General features: G+C 38.5%; 1 protein-coding gene across 3 annotated transcripts; it reads left to right on the forward strand.

The window, feature by feature from the left end:
- The first annotated feature begins 7,007 nt into the window (after positions 1 to 7,007).
- On the forward strand, positions 7,008 to 10,495 carry LOC133817311 (trifunctional UDP-glucose 4,6-dehydratase/UDP-4-keto-6-deoxy-D-glucose 3,5-epimerase/UDP-4-keto-L-rhamnose-reductase RHM1-like). 3 transcript variants are annotated; one of them, XM_062249791.1, is made up of 3 exons: positions 7,008 to 7,153; positions 8,095 to 9,681; positions 9,784 to 10,495. In XM_062249791.1, the coding sequence occupies exons 2-3, from the start codon at positions 8,107 to 8,109 to the stop codon at positions 10,231 to 10,233; spliced, it is 2,025 nt and encodes a 674-aa protein (XP_062105775.1). In that variant the 5' UTR covers positions 7,008 to 7,153; positions 8,095 to 8,106; the 3' UTR covers positions 10,234 to 10,495. The 3 variants fall into 3 exon arrangements, with proteins under 3 accessions (XP_062105775.1, XP_062105776.1, XP_062105778.1); XM_062249792.1 differs by having other exon boundaries at positions 7,014 to 7,153; positions 8,038 to 9,681; XM_062249794.1 differs by having other exon boundaries at positions 7,014 to 7,153; positions 8,063 to 9,681.
- Positions 10,496 to 13,454: the final 2,959 nt, after the last annotated feature.

The raw sequence follows: 13,454 nt of genomic DNA on the forward strand, positions 1-13,454 counted from the left end.
ACCCACAACTTCATCTCTGAACTCGAAGCAAAGCGACTGGGACTAAAGCTGGAGAAAGATGCAGGCCGCATGAAGGCGGTCAACTCCAAAGCCTTGGCCACATCTGGCGTGGCTAGAGGGGTAAAAGTGAAGATCGACACGTGGGAAGGGCAGACTGATTTGGTGGTCGTCCATATGGACGACTTCGATGTAGTTTTGGGAATGGACTTTCTAACCGAGAAAGGTGCCATTCCAATTCCTGCCACTGGAAGCTTACTCATAATGGGAGAGACTCCTTCAATGGTACCTGCAAAGGTGAAGCCACCCCCTGCTGTGAAGCTTCTATCAGCTTTACAGTTCAAGAAGGGTGTGAGGAAGCAGGAGCCGACTTATGTAGCTGTACCCACCGTGTTCGAAGAAGTAGTGGAAGAAATTGTTCCACTAGAAATTAAGAGGGTCTTGAAGGTGTATGGGGATGTGATGCCAGATAAACTCCCCAAAGCCTTGCCACCAAAGAGGGGGATTGATCACCAGATAGAGCTGGTGCTTGGAGCGAAACCTCCAACAAAAGCGCCATACAGAATGGCACCCCCTGAGCTAGAAGAATTGAGGAAGCAATTAAAAGAGCTATTGGAGGCAGGCTTCATCAGACCGTCGAAGGCGCCATATGGCGCACCGGTGCTATTCCAGAAGAAGCACGATGGGAGCTTGAGACTGTGCATCGACTATAGGGCTCTCAATAAGGTGACAGTTCACAACACATACCCCATTCCTCTAATCGCTGATTTGTTCGACCAGCTAAGTGGAGCCAAATACTTCACAAAGTTGGACTTGAGATCGGGCTATTATCAGGTGCGGATTGCAGATGGGGATGAACCAAAGACTACGTGTGTTACTCGATACGGAGCATTTGAGTTTCGAGTAATGCCGTTTGGGTTGACAAATGCACCTGCTACATTCTGTACACTAATGAACCAAGTATTCCACGAGTATCTAGATAAGTTCGTGGTGGTGTACTTGGATGACATCGTGGTTTATAGCGCCTCGATTGAAGAGCATCAAGAACACTTGGCTCAAGTGTTTCAGAAGTTGAGAGAGAACCAGCTATATGTGAAGCGAGAGAAGTGCTCGTTCGCACAGGAGAGCATCAAGTTCTTAGGCCACGTGGTGGAACGTGGCCGTATTCGTATGGATCTGGAGAAGGTGAGGGCAATCCAGGAATGGAAAGCCCCCACAAACGTGAAAGAACTCCGCTCCTTCTTGGGTCTAGCCAACTACTATAGACGATTTGTGGACGGCTACTCAAGAAGGGCGACACCCTTGACCGAGCTTCTGAAAAAGGGTGTGATTTGGGCGTGGACTGACAAGTGTGCTGAAGCGTTCAGGAGTTTGAAAGAAGCCATGATGAAGGATCCTGTTCTTGCCTTGCCAACTATTAGCAAGCCCTTCGAAGTACAGACGGATGCATCAGATTATGCTCTGGGAGGGGTACTAGTACAAGAGGACCACCCGGTCGCATACGAAAGTCGCAAGCTGTCTGAAGCTGAGAGGAGGTATACTGCCCAGGAGAAGGAGCTCCTCGCAGTTATACATTGCTTGCGAGTGTGGAGGCATTACTTGCTGGGGTCAAAGTTCGTGGTGAAGACGGATAATGCAGCTGTGAGTCATTTCCTTACTCAGCCGAAGCTGACCCCTAAGCAGGCTCGATGGCAGGAGTTTGTGGCGGAATTCGACTTCCGTTTTGAGCACAGGGCAGGACGCTTGAACCAGGCAGCTGACGCCTTGAGTCGTAAAGCGGAGTTGGCGACTCTAAAGATCATGGCTAGTTTATCGGCTAGCGTGGTGAACACTCCACTCAAGGAACGCATTAAAGAAAACCTGGAGAAAGACCCAGTTGTCAGGACCATCCTGAAGCTCGTAAAAGAAGGCAAGACTCGCCAGTTCTGGGTGGAGGATGATCTTCTGTGGGCTAAAGGGGGGCGCTTGTATGTTCCGAAAGCTGGAGATTTGCAAAGGACATTACTAAGCGAGTGTCATGACACTCTGTGGGCAGGTCATCCAGGGTGGCAGAGAACCCATGCCCTCTTGAAGCAGGGATACTACTGGCCACAAATGCGAGACGATGTAGTGGAGTACACCAAGACCTGTCTGGTCTGCCAGCAAGACAAGGTCGATAGGAACAAGACACCTGGGTTGTTGGAGCCCTTGCGAGTCCCAAGCCGACCATGGGAGAGTGTGTCGCTTGACTTTATCACCAGTCTTTCGAAGACAGGAGATTTAAGTGCGATCTTGGTGGTCGTGGATAGATTCTCGAAGTATGCAACTTTCATCCCAATGTCGAAGTACTGTTCGGCAGAAGAGACAGCCAGACAATTTTTCAAACACATTGTCAAATATTGGGGAGTGCCCCAGAATATTGTTAGTGACCGAGATGGAAGATTCACTGGGACCTTTTGGTCCGAACTGTTCAATCTCTTGGGGTCACAACTGAACATTTCCTCGAGCTACCATCCGTAGACAGATGGGCAGACAGAAAGATTCAACGGGATGTTGGAGGAGTACTTGCGCCACTTTGTCAATGCCAATCAGAAGAATTGGCCGCAACTACTCGATGTAGCTCAATTTTGTTTCAACTCTCAAAAGAGTTCTTCGTCGAATAAGAGCCCTTTTGAAGTTGTTAATGGACAGCAGCCACTGTTACCCCACACAGTGGATGAATATCGCGGTCGAAACCCGCGAGCCTTTCACTTCACAAAAGACTGGAAGAAAACGACAGAGATTGCCCGAGCTTATTTAGAAAAAGCATCGAAAAGAATGAAGAAGTGGGCTGATCAGAAGCGCAGACCACTGGAGTTCAAAGCAGGTGACTTAGTGTTAATCAAGCTGAGGCCCGAACAGTTGAGATTCCGAGGGGACAAAGACATCAGACTCGTCCGCAAGTACGAGGGTCCAGTCTCAATCATCTCAAAAGTTGGCCTAACATCCTACAAAGTCGAACTACCAGCCTGGATGAAGATACACCCGGTCCTTCATGTCAGCAACTTGAAGCCGTATCACGAAGATCCAGCAAATCCAGCGCGCAACCAGTCAACCAGAGGAGGAGTCATCGTTCAGCCTAGGTGGGACATCATCCTGAGGCATTAGTGGCTGCTCCAGCCTTTGCGGGCTTGTTGGCTAGAGCAGAGGGCTAGGATTGGGACCTCTTTGAGGTGGCCCATTTGGGGGTTGGTCAGGCTGCGAGGCAGGCACAGCCTGACTCCTAGCCAGTTGGAGGGCTGCTTCGAGGGCTACCATGGCCTCCCTCTGACGACGGTCCATCTCCGCCTGTCTTTCACTCAGCTCTTGGTGCTGACGCTCTATTTCTTGCTGCTGTCATGCCATGGTCTCCGCAACACTTTCTTGACTGGCTCTTAGATTGGCCAATTCATCATACAATACTCCCAGAGTAGTTCTCAGCGTTTCGGAGTCCAGTTCCTCCTCATCAAACTCCAAGTGTGGCTCATTCTCAGCCATGTTCGGAGGAGGAGGTTGAGATGGTGCAGCGTCAGCAGCCTGCCCAGTCTTCCTTGTTGTCTTTGCCATTAGTACTTCAACAACCTCGTCTCAAGCTCTCAATGAAAGCACCAGAATGTTGACCCTCATTTTGGTCAACTGACACGGAGTCAAATGCTTGATGTGACAGAAAGTATTGAAATAGATCTAATGGAAAGAAAGGTAAACGAAACAACAAATTATGGTGGTTCGGCCCCACGAATTGGTAATGACCTACGTCCACTTAAGCTATTATTGATCTTAATTCTCAAAGGAGTGATCAAAGAACTAGGGTTCTTCGAGTTTCACAAGCTTTAGAGGGATAAGTAATACAATTGAAAGGTAATAGCTCAAATTCTCTTCTAAAACATAAAACAAAATCAGCCAAAAGTCCCTCCCTTGAGCTATTTCTTCTCGATTTATAGACTCAAGGAGGATTACATGAATTAGTTACAGATATTTTTTCCTAAATAATCGGATCATCAGGAATCATGGGAGATAATCTCGGATATGATTACAATTGTACAGGATTATCTCAAAATATACGGGGTACACGACCAAGCTGGTCGTATATAAAACCCAAATGCTGTGTCAGGGGAATCTTCCTAGTCGATGGTCGAACAGAACCTCTGCCAGGTGTCAGCCACGTGTTAAAAATGTTTGCCACGTCATCCATACCTGCTTTTTGGATAACATACTCAGAACTGCACTCTTGAATTCATAGAACGCTCTATAACAAATATAAATACGCTATTAATTATCCATTGTTACAACCATAATTGTCACTTAATCCTCTATAGACGGTCTATAATGAGATGGGACCAAAATACCGTTTTATCCCTCATTGTATTTTATCCTTAAAACACTTAGTTCCTTGTAAATGATATTTCAATAAACTAATTTAATTACTGAAATGAGATCTCTATCATTTAACACCATGAACCAAACTAAAAGTAAACCATCGTTTCACTTCTTCATCAGAAGCTATAGATGTTCATATCTATGATTAACACTCCCACTCAATTATACTACCAAGTTCCCAAGATGTAAGTATGGGCTAGTCCGTAGGGTAAGCTGGTAACAAACAAGTCAAAGAACTCAAATAATACAATCAGTTAGAATACTAACCACTCAGAATTGAGATTGAATTAACCTATGGTCAACTATATGATATGACTAGAATAGATAATAATGGTATGTTTACTTATCTTATCAACTGTCAATATCGGTCCTATCCGATGTAACAAATACATCCAATCTTATATACTTTGCTAATGTTCTAGAAAGAACATAACACTCACAATGTGTAAGTAGATCATATCGTAGATTGACAAGTCAGTGTAAATCTTGTGCACTGACTAATCTTAGGACTGACTAATCTTAGGACTAACTTATTTTGAACATATAATCATATTTATATTTCACTATGATTACGTCACTATAAATACGATTAGCTATATGCTCGGGATTTAATAGAAGTTTATATTAAACAAATAATCATGAAAATAAAACATGTGAGCAAAGTGATTGACCAAGTCAAAAAATGATTTCTATTCTTTTATTGATAATAAAATGAGATTACAAAGAATTTGAGTTTTAATTAGAGCATAAAACCCCAACAGCTCTTTGTTTTCCTTCTCTCTCTCTCTCTCAATTTCCCATTTTTTTAAAACCCTAAGCTCTCAGGCTTTTTTCTCTTGGTTGGAGTGTTGCTGCATGTTGGTGACGCTCTGGCCAAAAGGCTATGCATATATGGGGGATCATTGGAGCCGTAGTCGATGTTTTTCTTGCAATGGTGGTTTGGCGTTGTGCTTTGGATTAATAGCGACTTCTCTTTCTAGTGACCTTTGCCTCGTACTCATCTAAGGCTACTTTGATAATTAGAGTTTCTGGCCTCTCAGTGCTGGTTGTTGAAGGGGTGGCTTGGTGTTCGACGTTTGGGCTCTACTCCCTACTTTTATGCGAGTTTCGAGGGTTAGGTATGAGGACTGTTAGGTTTGTATTTCCCAGTGGGTTTTAGCTTTTCATCAATGGTGTGGTTGTCCTTCATATGTTTGTTCGAGATCATGTCTATTTTTTCCTCGTTTGTTTTGTTGTTTTCTATTTTAGCTTGTGAATTGTTACTCTTTGTCTGTTGATGATTTTGACTTATACCATAATTTTGTGTCAGGTCTTTTTCCCTGACCACAAATTTACTGCAATTCTTAGTCTCGTGAGTTTACTGAACCACAAAGAGTCTTATCTAAGAAATGCAAGCTCATTAGTTCTATTTTGTGTGTGGGGATTTTGACATGGTTTTCAATTTTAGTTTGTTATACTCCTTAATGACTTGGTTAATCTATTTGGGTTATCTTTTGTTGGGATTTCTTTCTTGGTCAAGTTTTCCATATGATTATTTATTTTCTATATTACAGTACTATGGAGTAAATAAAAAAGTGTTAATTTTTGTCGGTGTATTATAAAAGTATAAATGTCGGTCTCACTAAATGTGTTGCTACCATAAATCAAATTTCTGATTAAATACGCTCAAGAATATGGTCCCCTTTTCCTTGCCTTTGGTCCATCTCTCATTTATTTTCCTCATGATTATGTTTCTATTTTTAAAATGAAAATTAATATTTTTTTTTGTCAGGGATAATTAATATATATATTGGGTAGGCAGCTACCTATAACTCTTTCTCATTTTCATTCCCTTCTCACTATATCAACGTGTCAAAATGCAAACGGTTCAATTTCTCAACCTAAAACAATTATAATTTGTTTCCATATTAGATTAAATAATTAATAATCAATTAAATTAGGATCTAGTATTAAGTAATTATTATTAGACATTTAGGCAACATTTGGTACTTGGTACATAGCATTGTATTGTATAATATTAGTTTGATATTCACTTATATTGTATTAATTAAAACTAAATAAAATAAATATTTTAAAACAACATCAAATGTGATACTACATTGGCCCCGACCCCAAACCCTGAAACTCGACCCTGAGAGGGATCTCGATCCCTATTCCGACCCTGGCCCCGGACCCAGACTCGGACCCAACCATGAACTCGGACCCCACACCCGACCCTGGACCCAGACGTGGCTCCAAACCTTACCACAATACAACTTAATTTAAAAAATATTACAATATAAGCTAACACATACCATTTTTTATGTATTTAGTAATAAAATTGTTATTGTATTAAAATTTGTAATTGTAATAATTAATACAATACAATATTCATTCCAAACCTAATATTCTACTTATTTAATATAATAAGATCTCATTATAGGGCATGTCAAACGTGACATTAATGTGTTATAGTATGAATAGGCTAACATACCTTTTTTAGTCTTTACCATTCCTCTAAATAAGAATCTATCAAATATATTTTAACATAAATGATTAATTAAATAATACAATATATTTTTTTTTGACAAAAAATAAATACAATATTAATAATAGGTATTTATTTGGTTTTATTTTAATAGCCCAGGCATATTTATAAATACCAACCTTACTATAACGACTTCCCTTCATCACAGCTCCAGATCTCTCTATAATTTCTTCTTCATTACTTATTCTATACCCAAAAATTGTAGCATTTTCTCCTACTCAAATCTGAGCTCAGCTTCCGTTTCCGGGTCTCCCTGTAAGTATTTCTATATAGATATGTATATATTTACAGTAATTAAATTGAATGCAGAATCATTGTACTAATCTTGGACACGCTTTGGGCACAGATCTCCAATTTGTACAAGATTGCATTTTGTTTGAGTGTGAATCATTTGTGATTGTGTACTTTTGTTTTGTTGGGTAATTATTTGTTTTATGTTAGTTTTGGGTAATGTGGGTCTCTAGATCATGTCTGTTTGCCATTTTTCATTTTTCCTTTTTGAGGAAAGATCGTCTTTGAAAAAAAGAAAAAAGTGGAGTAAGGAGATATTGAGATCTGGTTTGGCTTCTTATACACAGATCTGTTAGTTACGTGTTTGGTTTGAGAAGGGATTGTATACTGCATTAATGGATTCTATCTGAAATACATCATTAAATTTGTTATTTTCAAATGCTCATATTGTATTTGTCGGAATGCCTGTTCTGGATTTTTCTTGAAAATGCAAGACTTTTTTTCCCTTCTTCTTCTTCTTAATTTGGTTTCAATTGATTATAAATTCTGTGAATACTGTTCTTTGGAGAAAACATGAATATCACAAGGGAATACTCAATGTTTTATAATTTTGTTTGGTTTCTATTTGAGCAGAAATGATAGCTGCACTTTTCTATGTAACGATGCACATTAGGGATTTATTTATTATTAAGTAATTAACTTTTGTAAATTATGAACACCAATCAAGCAAATTCTTCTCACCATAAAGGCTAGTTTTTCCTGAAGTTAAATTGTTTTCGCCTTAATTCAGGCTTTGATAGATGAAAGCTATTGCTGTAAATGCAGATCATGGAAGTCCCACTATAAAGTTCCCAATTTGATCTCTCATTCAGCTTGCTAATTAACAACATTTTGTCTTTTCCACACAGTATTTTTTCCGTGCTTTCTTTGTAGTTCTGAGATTCTGAGCTTCTTGGCTTGTGTAGAACTGCTTGGATATGGCTACCACTTATAAACCAAAGAATATTCTCATTACTGGAGCTGCTGGCTTCATTGCATCCCATGTTTGCAACAGACTTATTCGGAACTACCCTGAGTACAATATTGTTGTACTTGACAAGCTTGATTACTGTTCAAATTTGAAGAACCTGCTTCCTTCACGATCATCCCCCAATTTCAAGTTCATCAAGGGAGACATTGGCAGTGCCGACTTAGTTAATTTCATCCTTCTCACGGAGTCAATTGATACAATAATGCATTTTGCAGCTCAGACCCATGTTGACAACTCCTTTGGAAACAGTTTTGAATTTACTAAAAACAACATTTATGGTACCCATGTCCTCTTAGAAGCCTGTAAAGTCACTGGTCAAATCAGAAGGTTCATCCATGTGAGCACAGATGAAGTCTACGGTGAAACAGAAGAAGACGCTGTTGATGGAAATCATGAGGCTTCCCAGCTCCTCCCCACAAATCCATATTCTGCTACAAAAGCTGGGGCAGAAATGCTTGTTATGGCATATGGGCGATCATATGGATTACCTGTGATAACAACTAGAGGAAACAATGTGTATGGGCCTAATCAATTCCCTGAAAAGCTCATTCCAAAATTCATTCTCTTGGCTATGGAAGGAAAGCCACTTCCTATTCATGGTGATGGATCAAATGTTAGGAGTTATCTTTATTGTGAAGATGTTGCTGAGGCATTTGAAGTTATTCTTCACAAAGGTGAGGTAGGCCATGTGTACAACATTGGGACGAAAAGGGAGAGGAGGGTGATTGATGTAGCCAAAGAAATTTGTTCTCTCTTCTCCATGAACCCAGATACACATATCAAGTATGTGGAAAACAGACCATTTAATGACCAAAGATACTTTTTGGATGATGAAAAGTTGAAAGTCTTGGGCTGGGCTGAAAGAACTACCTGGGAGGAGGGTCTCAAGAAGACAATGGAATGGTATGTCAAGAACCCTGATTGGTGGGGAGATGTTTCTGGTGCACTGCTCCCTCATCCAAGGATGCTGATGGTGCCTGGAATTGAAAGACAGTTTGATGGACCTGATGCTAGTGATTCCATTTCGACTTTTACGGTAGACAAGTCTAATCAGAGTCCAAATGTCGTCCCAGCTTCTAGGAATGATCCACCTGCTCAGAAGTCAGCCCTGAAGTTTCTGATTTATGGTAGAACAGGATGGATTGGAGGCCTTCTTGGGAAAATCTGTGAGAAGCAAAATATTCCTTTTGAGTATGGAAGGGGACGATTGGAGAATCGATCACAGCTCTTGGCAGATATTCAAAGTAGTAAACCAACCCATGTTTTCAATGCTGCTGGAGTGACAGGCAGGCCCAATGTAGATTGGTGTGAAACGCATAAACCTGAGACAATTCGGGCAAATGTTGTCGGTACATTAACTCTGGCAGATGTGTGCAGAGAGCACGGCCTCCTACTGATGAATTATGCTACTGGTTGCATCTTCGAGTACAACGAGGCACATCCAATAAGATCTGGCATTGGATTTAAGGAGGAAGACACACCAAATTTCATAGGATCCTTTTACTCTAAAACCAAAGCCATGGTAAAAATTTTAACCATTCAAGTCTTTTCCTCTTTCCTTTTCAGAAAGTTCTATTGGAATAGCTGTTAGTTAATATTTTTTCTTGTTTACTTTTTGTGCCAGGTGGAAGAACTATTGAAAGAATATGACAATGTTTGCACCCTAAGAGTTCGAATGCCAATATCATCTGATCTAAGCAATCCCAGGAACTTTATCACAAAGATTACACGTTATGAAAAAGTTGTTGACATTCCAAACAGTATGACTATCTTGGATGAGCTACTTCCTATTTCAGTTGAGATGGCTAAGAGGAACTGCAGGGGCATTTGGAACTTCACAAACCCAGGCGTTGTGAGCCACAATGAGATCCTGGAGATGTACAAGAAATACATGGATCCCAGTTTTAAGTGGTCTAATTTTACGCTAGAAGAACAGGCCAAGGTCATTGTTGCCCCTCGGAGCAACAATGAAATGGATGCATCTAAGTTGAAAAATGAATTCCCTGAGTTGTTGTCAATCAAGGATTCACTTGTCAAGTATGTCTTTGAACCCAACAAAAAAACCTCTGCCTGAGTGGTATTTCAAGAATTAGACCTCTACCAATATATGCATTTTTTAGTACAAAAATGTCTGCATTTTTATTCAATAGTTCCTTTTTATTAGTTCCATTATTTATCATGCTAGCTACTTGGTATTATTTATTGGGTTTAGTTTGGTTATGATGATAAGGAGCCTCGAGTGCTTCAGAATATCTAATAACTTTCTGGCCATGTAACTTTTCTAATTTATTGAAATTATTATCATTTATGCCTTAAATAATATATATTTTTTCTTCTTCTTGGGTTAGAACTCTTACTTTTGTTCTCAACATTTTCTGTGTAAACTTTTGGTTCGACTCTTACTCGAGTTTTATTGACATTTTATGTTCTATTCCTGCTCATTTTTTTAATTAAATAAGTATTTTAAATATATCTAATTGGGGTTAAATCTAACAAGTACCAATCTATTTAACCCAATAGTTAAATAAATTAATTTTGAATTAGGGACTGAACAAGAATCAAAGCTTTTCTATTCTTTCTCTTTCTATTTTCTCTGCGTTTTTAAGTTAGCGACTCTTAATTGCCTTCCTTTTGATTTGCGATCAGCCTCCTTTTAGTTGGGTTTGTATTATATGTAGGGTAATTAGTGTCAAAACTCCCTTATTTATACATTTTTCTACACATAACCCAATTTTTAGTTTTGACAAATTTATAGTTCCGTATATTTAACAATTACATGTCACAATTTGAGATTAATGTCATCAATAACTATATTCTGTGGCAATTTGTTATTTGTCCATGTTATTATTTATTGAAAAATTGATTTAAAAGAATTTTAAATAATAAAAAGCTAAAAAATAACATTTTTAATAAAAAAAACAACCGAAACATAAAATTTAAAAAAACACTTTATACAAAAAAAAAAATCCAATAATATTTTGACTAGCTTTTTCGCTAACAATTAATATAATAGTAAAGCTTAAAGAAAATGAAAACGGAACACAACTTTTACGTAGTCCAGGTTATTAATTAACTATAGTCCACGAGTCACTTGTATTAGGATGATGAAAAACTTGCACAACTCAAGTTCTCTTGGGGTTTACAAGCAGTGTTTGTACTCACTCTAAAAACTAGGAATCGAATAATTTACAATGTGTGCCCTAACCCTATTTATAGGCAGATGGGGCAATGAAGCTTATTAATTGAAGCTGATTACAATTATCATCTCTTACGTTGAGTTTTATGCCCTTAATAAAACCATATTTCTCATGTAACACGTTTTTATTATCAATAAAAGAAGTAAAAATCATTTTGTTTATTCAATCGCATTGTTAGCCTGTTTTATTACATGTTTATTCAATTAATACAAACATTCATAAAATCCTGAACATATAGATTGTTACAATTATAGTGACTAGGTCACAGTGGATTATAGTTGTAATTATATGTTCAAAAGAACAAGTCCTAAGATTAAACCAGTGCATTGGAATTTTACTGATTACGTATTCTACGATATGATCTACTTACACATTCGGGGTGTGATGTCTTGTCCAAGACATTGACCAAGTAGATAAGATCGGATGTATTTGATTACTAGGACCGATATTGATTATTGATAGAAGAATAAGTATCGTTGTTATTGAATCTTATCAATGTCACAACGTTGACCATAAGTCAAGTCAGTCTTAATTATGAGTGATAATATTCTGATAATGATATTATTTAAATCTTTTGACATGTTTCTTACCAGTTTACCCTACGGTTAGGGATGAAAATTTTCCCCATGGGGACGGGGCCCCATGGTACCTGCCCCTAATGAAGCAGGGATTCCCCGCCTAAACGAGGAACGAGGCAGGGATGGGGATAGCACTCCACGCCCCAATGGGGCCCTGTTTTATTTTTTTATTAATTTTATAATATTTTAATTTAGTTTACATATTTCTTTATGTGATTTTGTAGAATATTAGTAACTTTTTAAGGATTTTAATTTTATTTTGTACATATTTAATACTTTGAGTGATTAATATAGTGTAATGTTGATATTGGTTAAATATAATGGTTAAGATGTTTACACGTTGAGGTGCAAAACACTTAACAATTTTCACTTAAAGAGAAGTGAAAACATGAGATTGTGTAGAGGACATCTAAAAGTGACTTTTATAGGTCTAAAGTGATACAATGAGGTATCCAAACATTCCTAAAAAGTTTGGTATCATTTGGAGCAATTTTAGGACCATTGGAGTGGTCCAAAGTCAGAGAGGCTGGTGATACGTCACCCCCTAAGTGGTGTAACATCGCCTAAATGCGAAGGGCTTCAAAAGCCTTAGCAGGCGATGAATCGCCTGGGCGGTCTTCTAGGGTTGTACAATTTACGTAAAATGCTCCAAATGATGTCTTTTAAATGATCTAATCCTATTGGTTAGACTAATTATGATGCCTACACTATATATATGGGTTATTAGAGTTGAAAAGCCTTGATCACACTTTCCAACTCTCTCTCTCTCTCTAACTCTCTAAGACCAAAGTTTTCTCCAAGAAACTCATCAAGATTGTTTGACTTGCATGAGTTTCAAGGCTTGTTCAATCCCAAATCTCATTCTACTTTGTTGAAGCATCAAGCAATTGGGAAGGCTTGGAATAGAGATTTCGGACAACAATATTCATATTGTGTATAAGCCTTAGAAGTTCCCCAAGTTGAAGATTCAAGTTGCTCAATACAAAGGTTGTATCTCTCTAACCCTAATTTTGTATTTTATGATTCTATTATGTTATTCATGTTAGTATTGATGATTAAATGTATCTAAATTCACCTTATCATCATTTAATCATTTAGTTCATTATATTCAAGATTAACATTCATATCATGAACATGTTTATTTGATTATGAAGAATTTCCTTCACACTATAAATTTGAATCTTGATCAACATCTAGAGTTTGGAATATTGCATTATTATCATTATTCATTGTTGATTTGCAATGAGTAAGGTCATATATTTCCAACGTGTAATATATATTAATTTTAGGTAATCTGTTTTTTTAAAAAAAAAAATTAAATAAATGGGTACCCACGAGGATTCCCCGCTCCAACAGGTATTCCCCACCCCACCCCCGACAAGGAATATGCGGGGTTGGGGGCAGGGATGGGGATTAAAATGATAAATGGGAATGGAGGTGGGGGAAGCACCCCCATCAATTACCCGCCTCGTTTCCATCCCTACCTACGGTATAGCCCATACTTACATCTTGGAGATTTA

This window comes from Humulus lupulus, chromosome 2 (assembly GCF_963169125.1).
Source record: "Humulus lupulus chromosome 2, drHumLupu1.1, whole genome shotgun sequence".
NCBI classification, from domain to species: Eukaryota; Viridiplantae; Streptophyta; class Magnoliopsida; order Rosales; family Cannabaceae; genus Humulus; species Humulus lupulus.

Coding starts and splice junctions, on each gene's coding strand:
- LOC133817311 (XM_062249791.1), top strand. CDS start 8,107: ATGGCTACCACTTATAAACCAAAGAATATTCTCATTACTGGAGCTGCT. Junction 9,682..9,783: donor ACTCTAAAACCAAAGCCATG/GTAAAAATTTTA, acceptor TTTTTGTGCCAG/GTGGAAGAACTATTGAAAGA.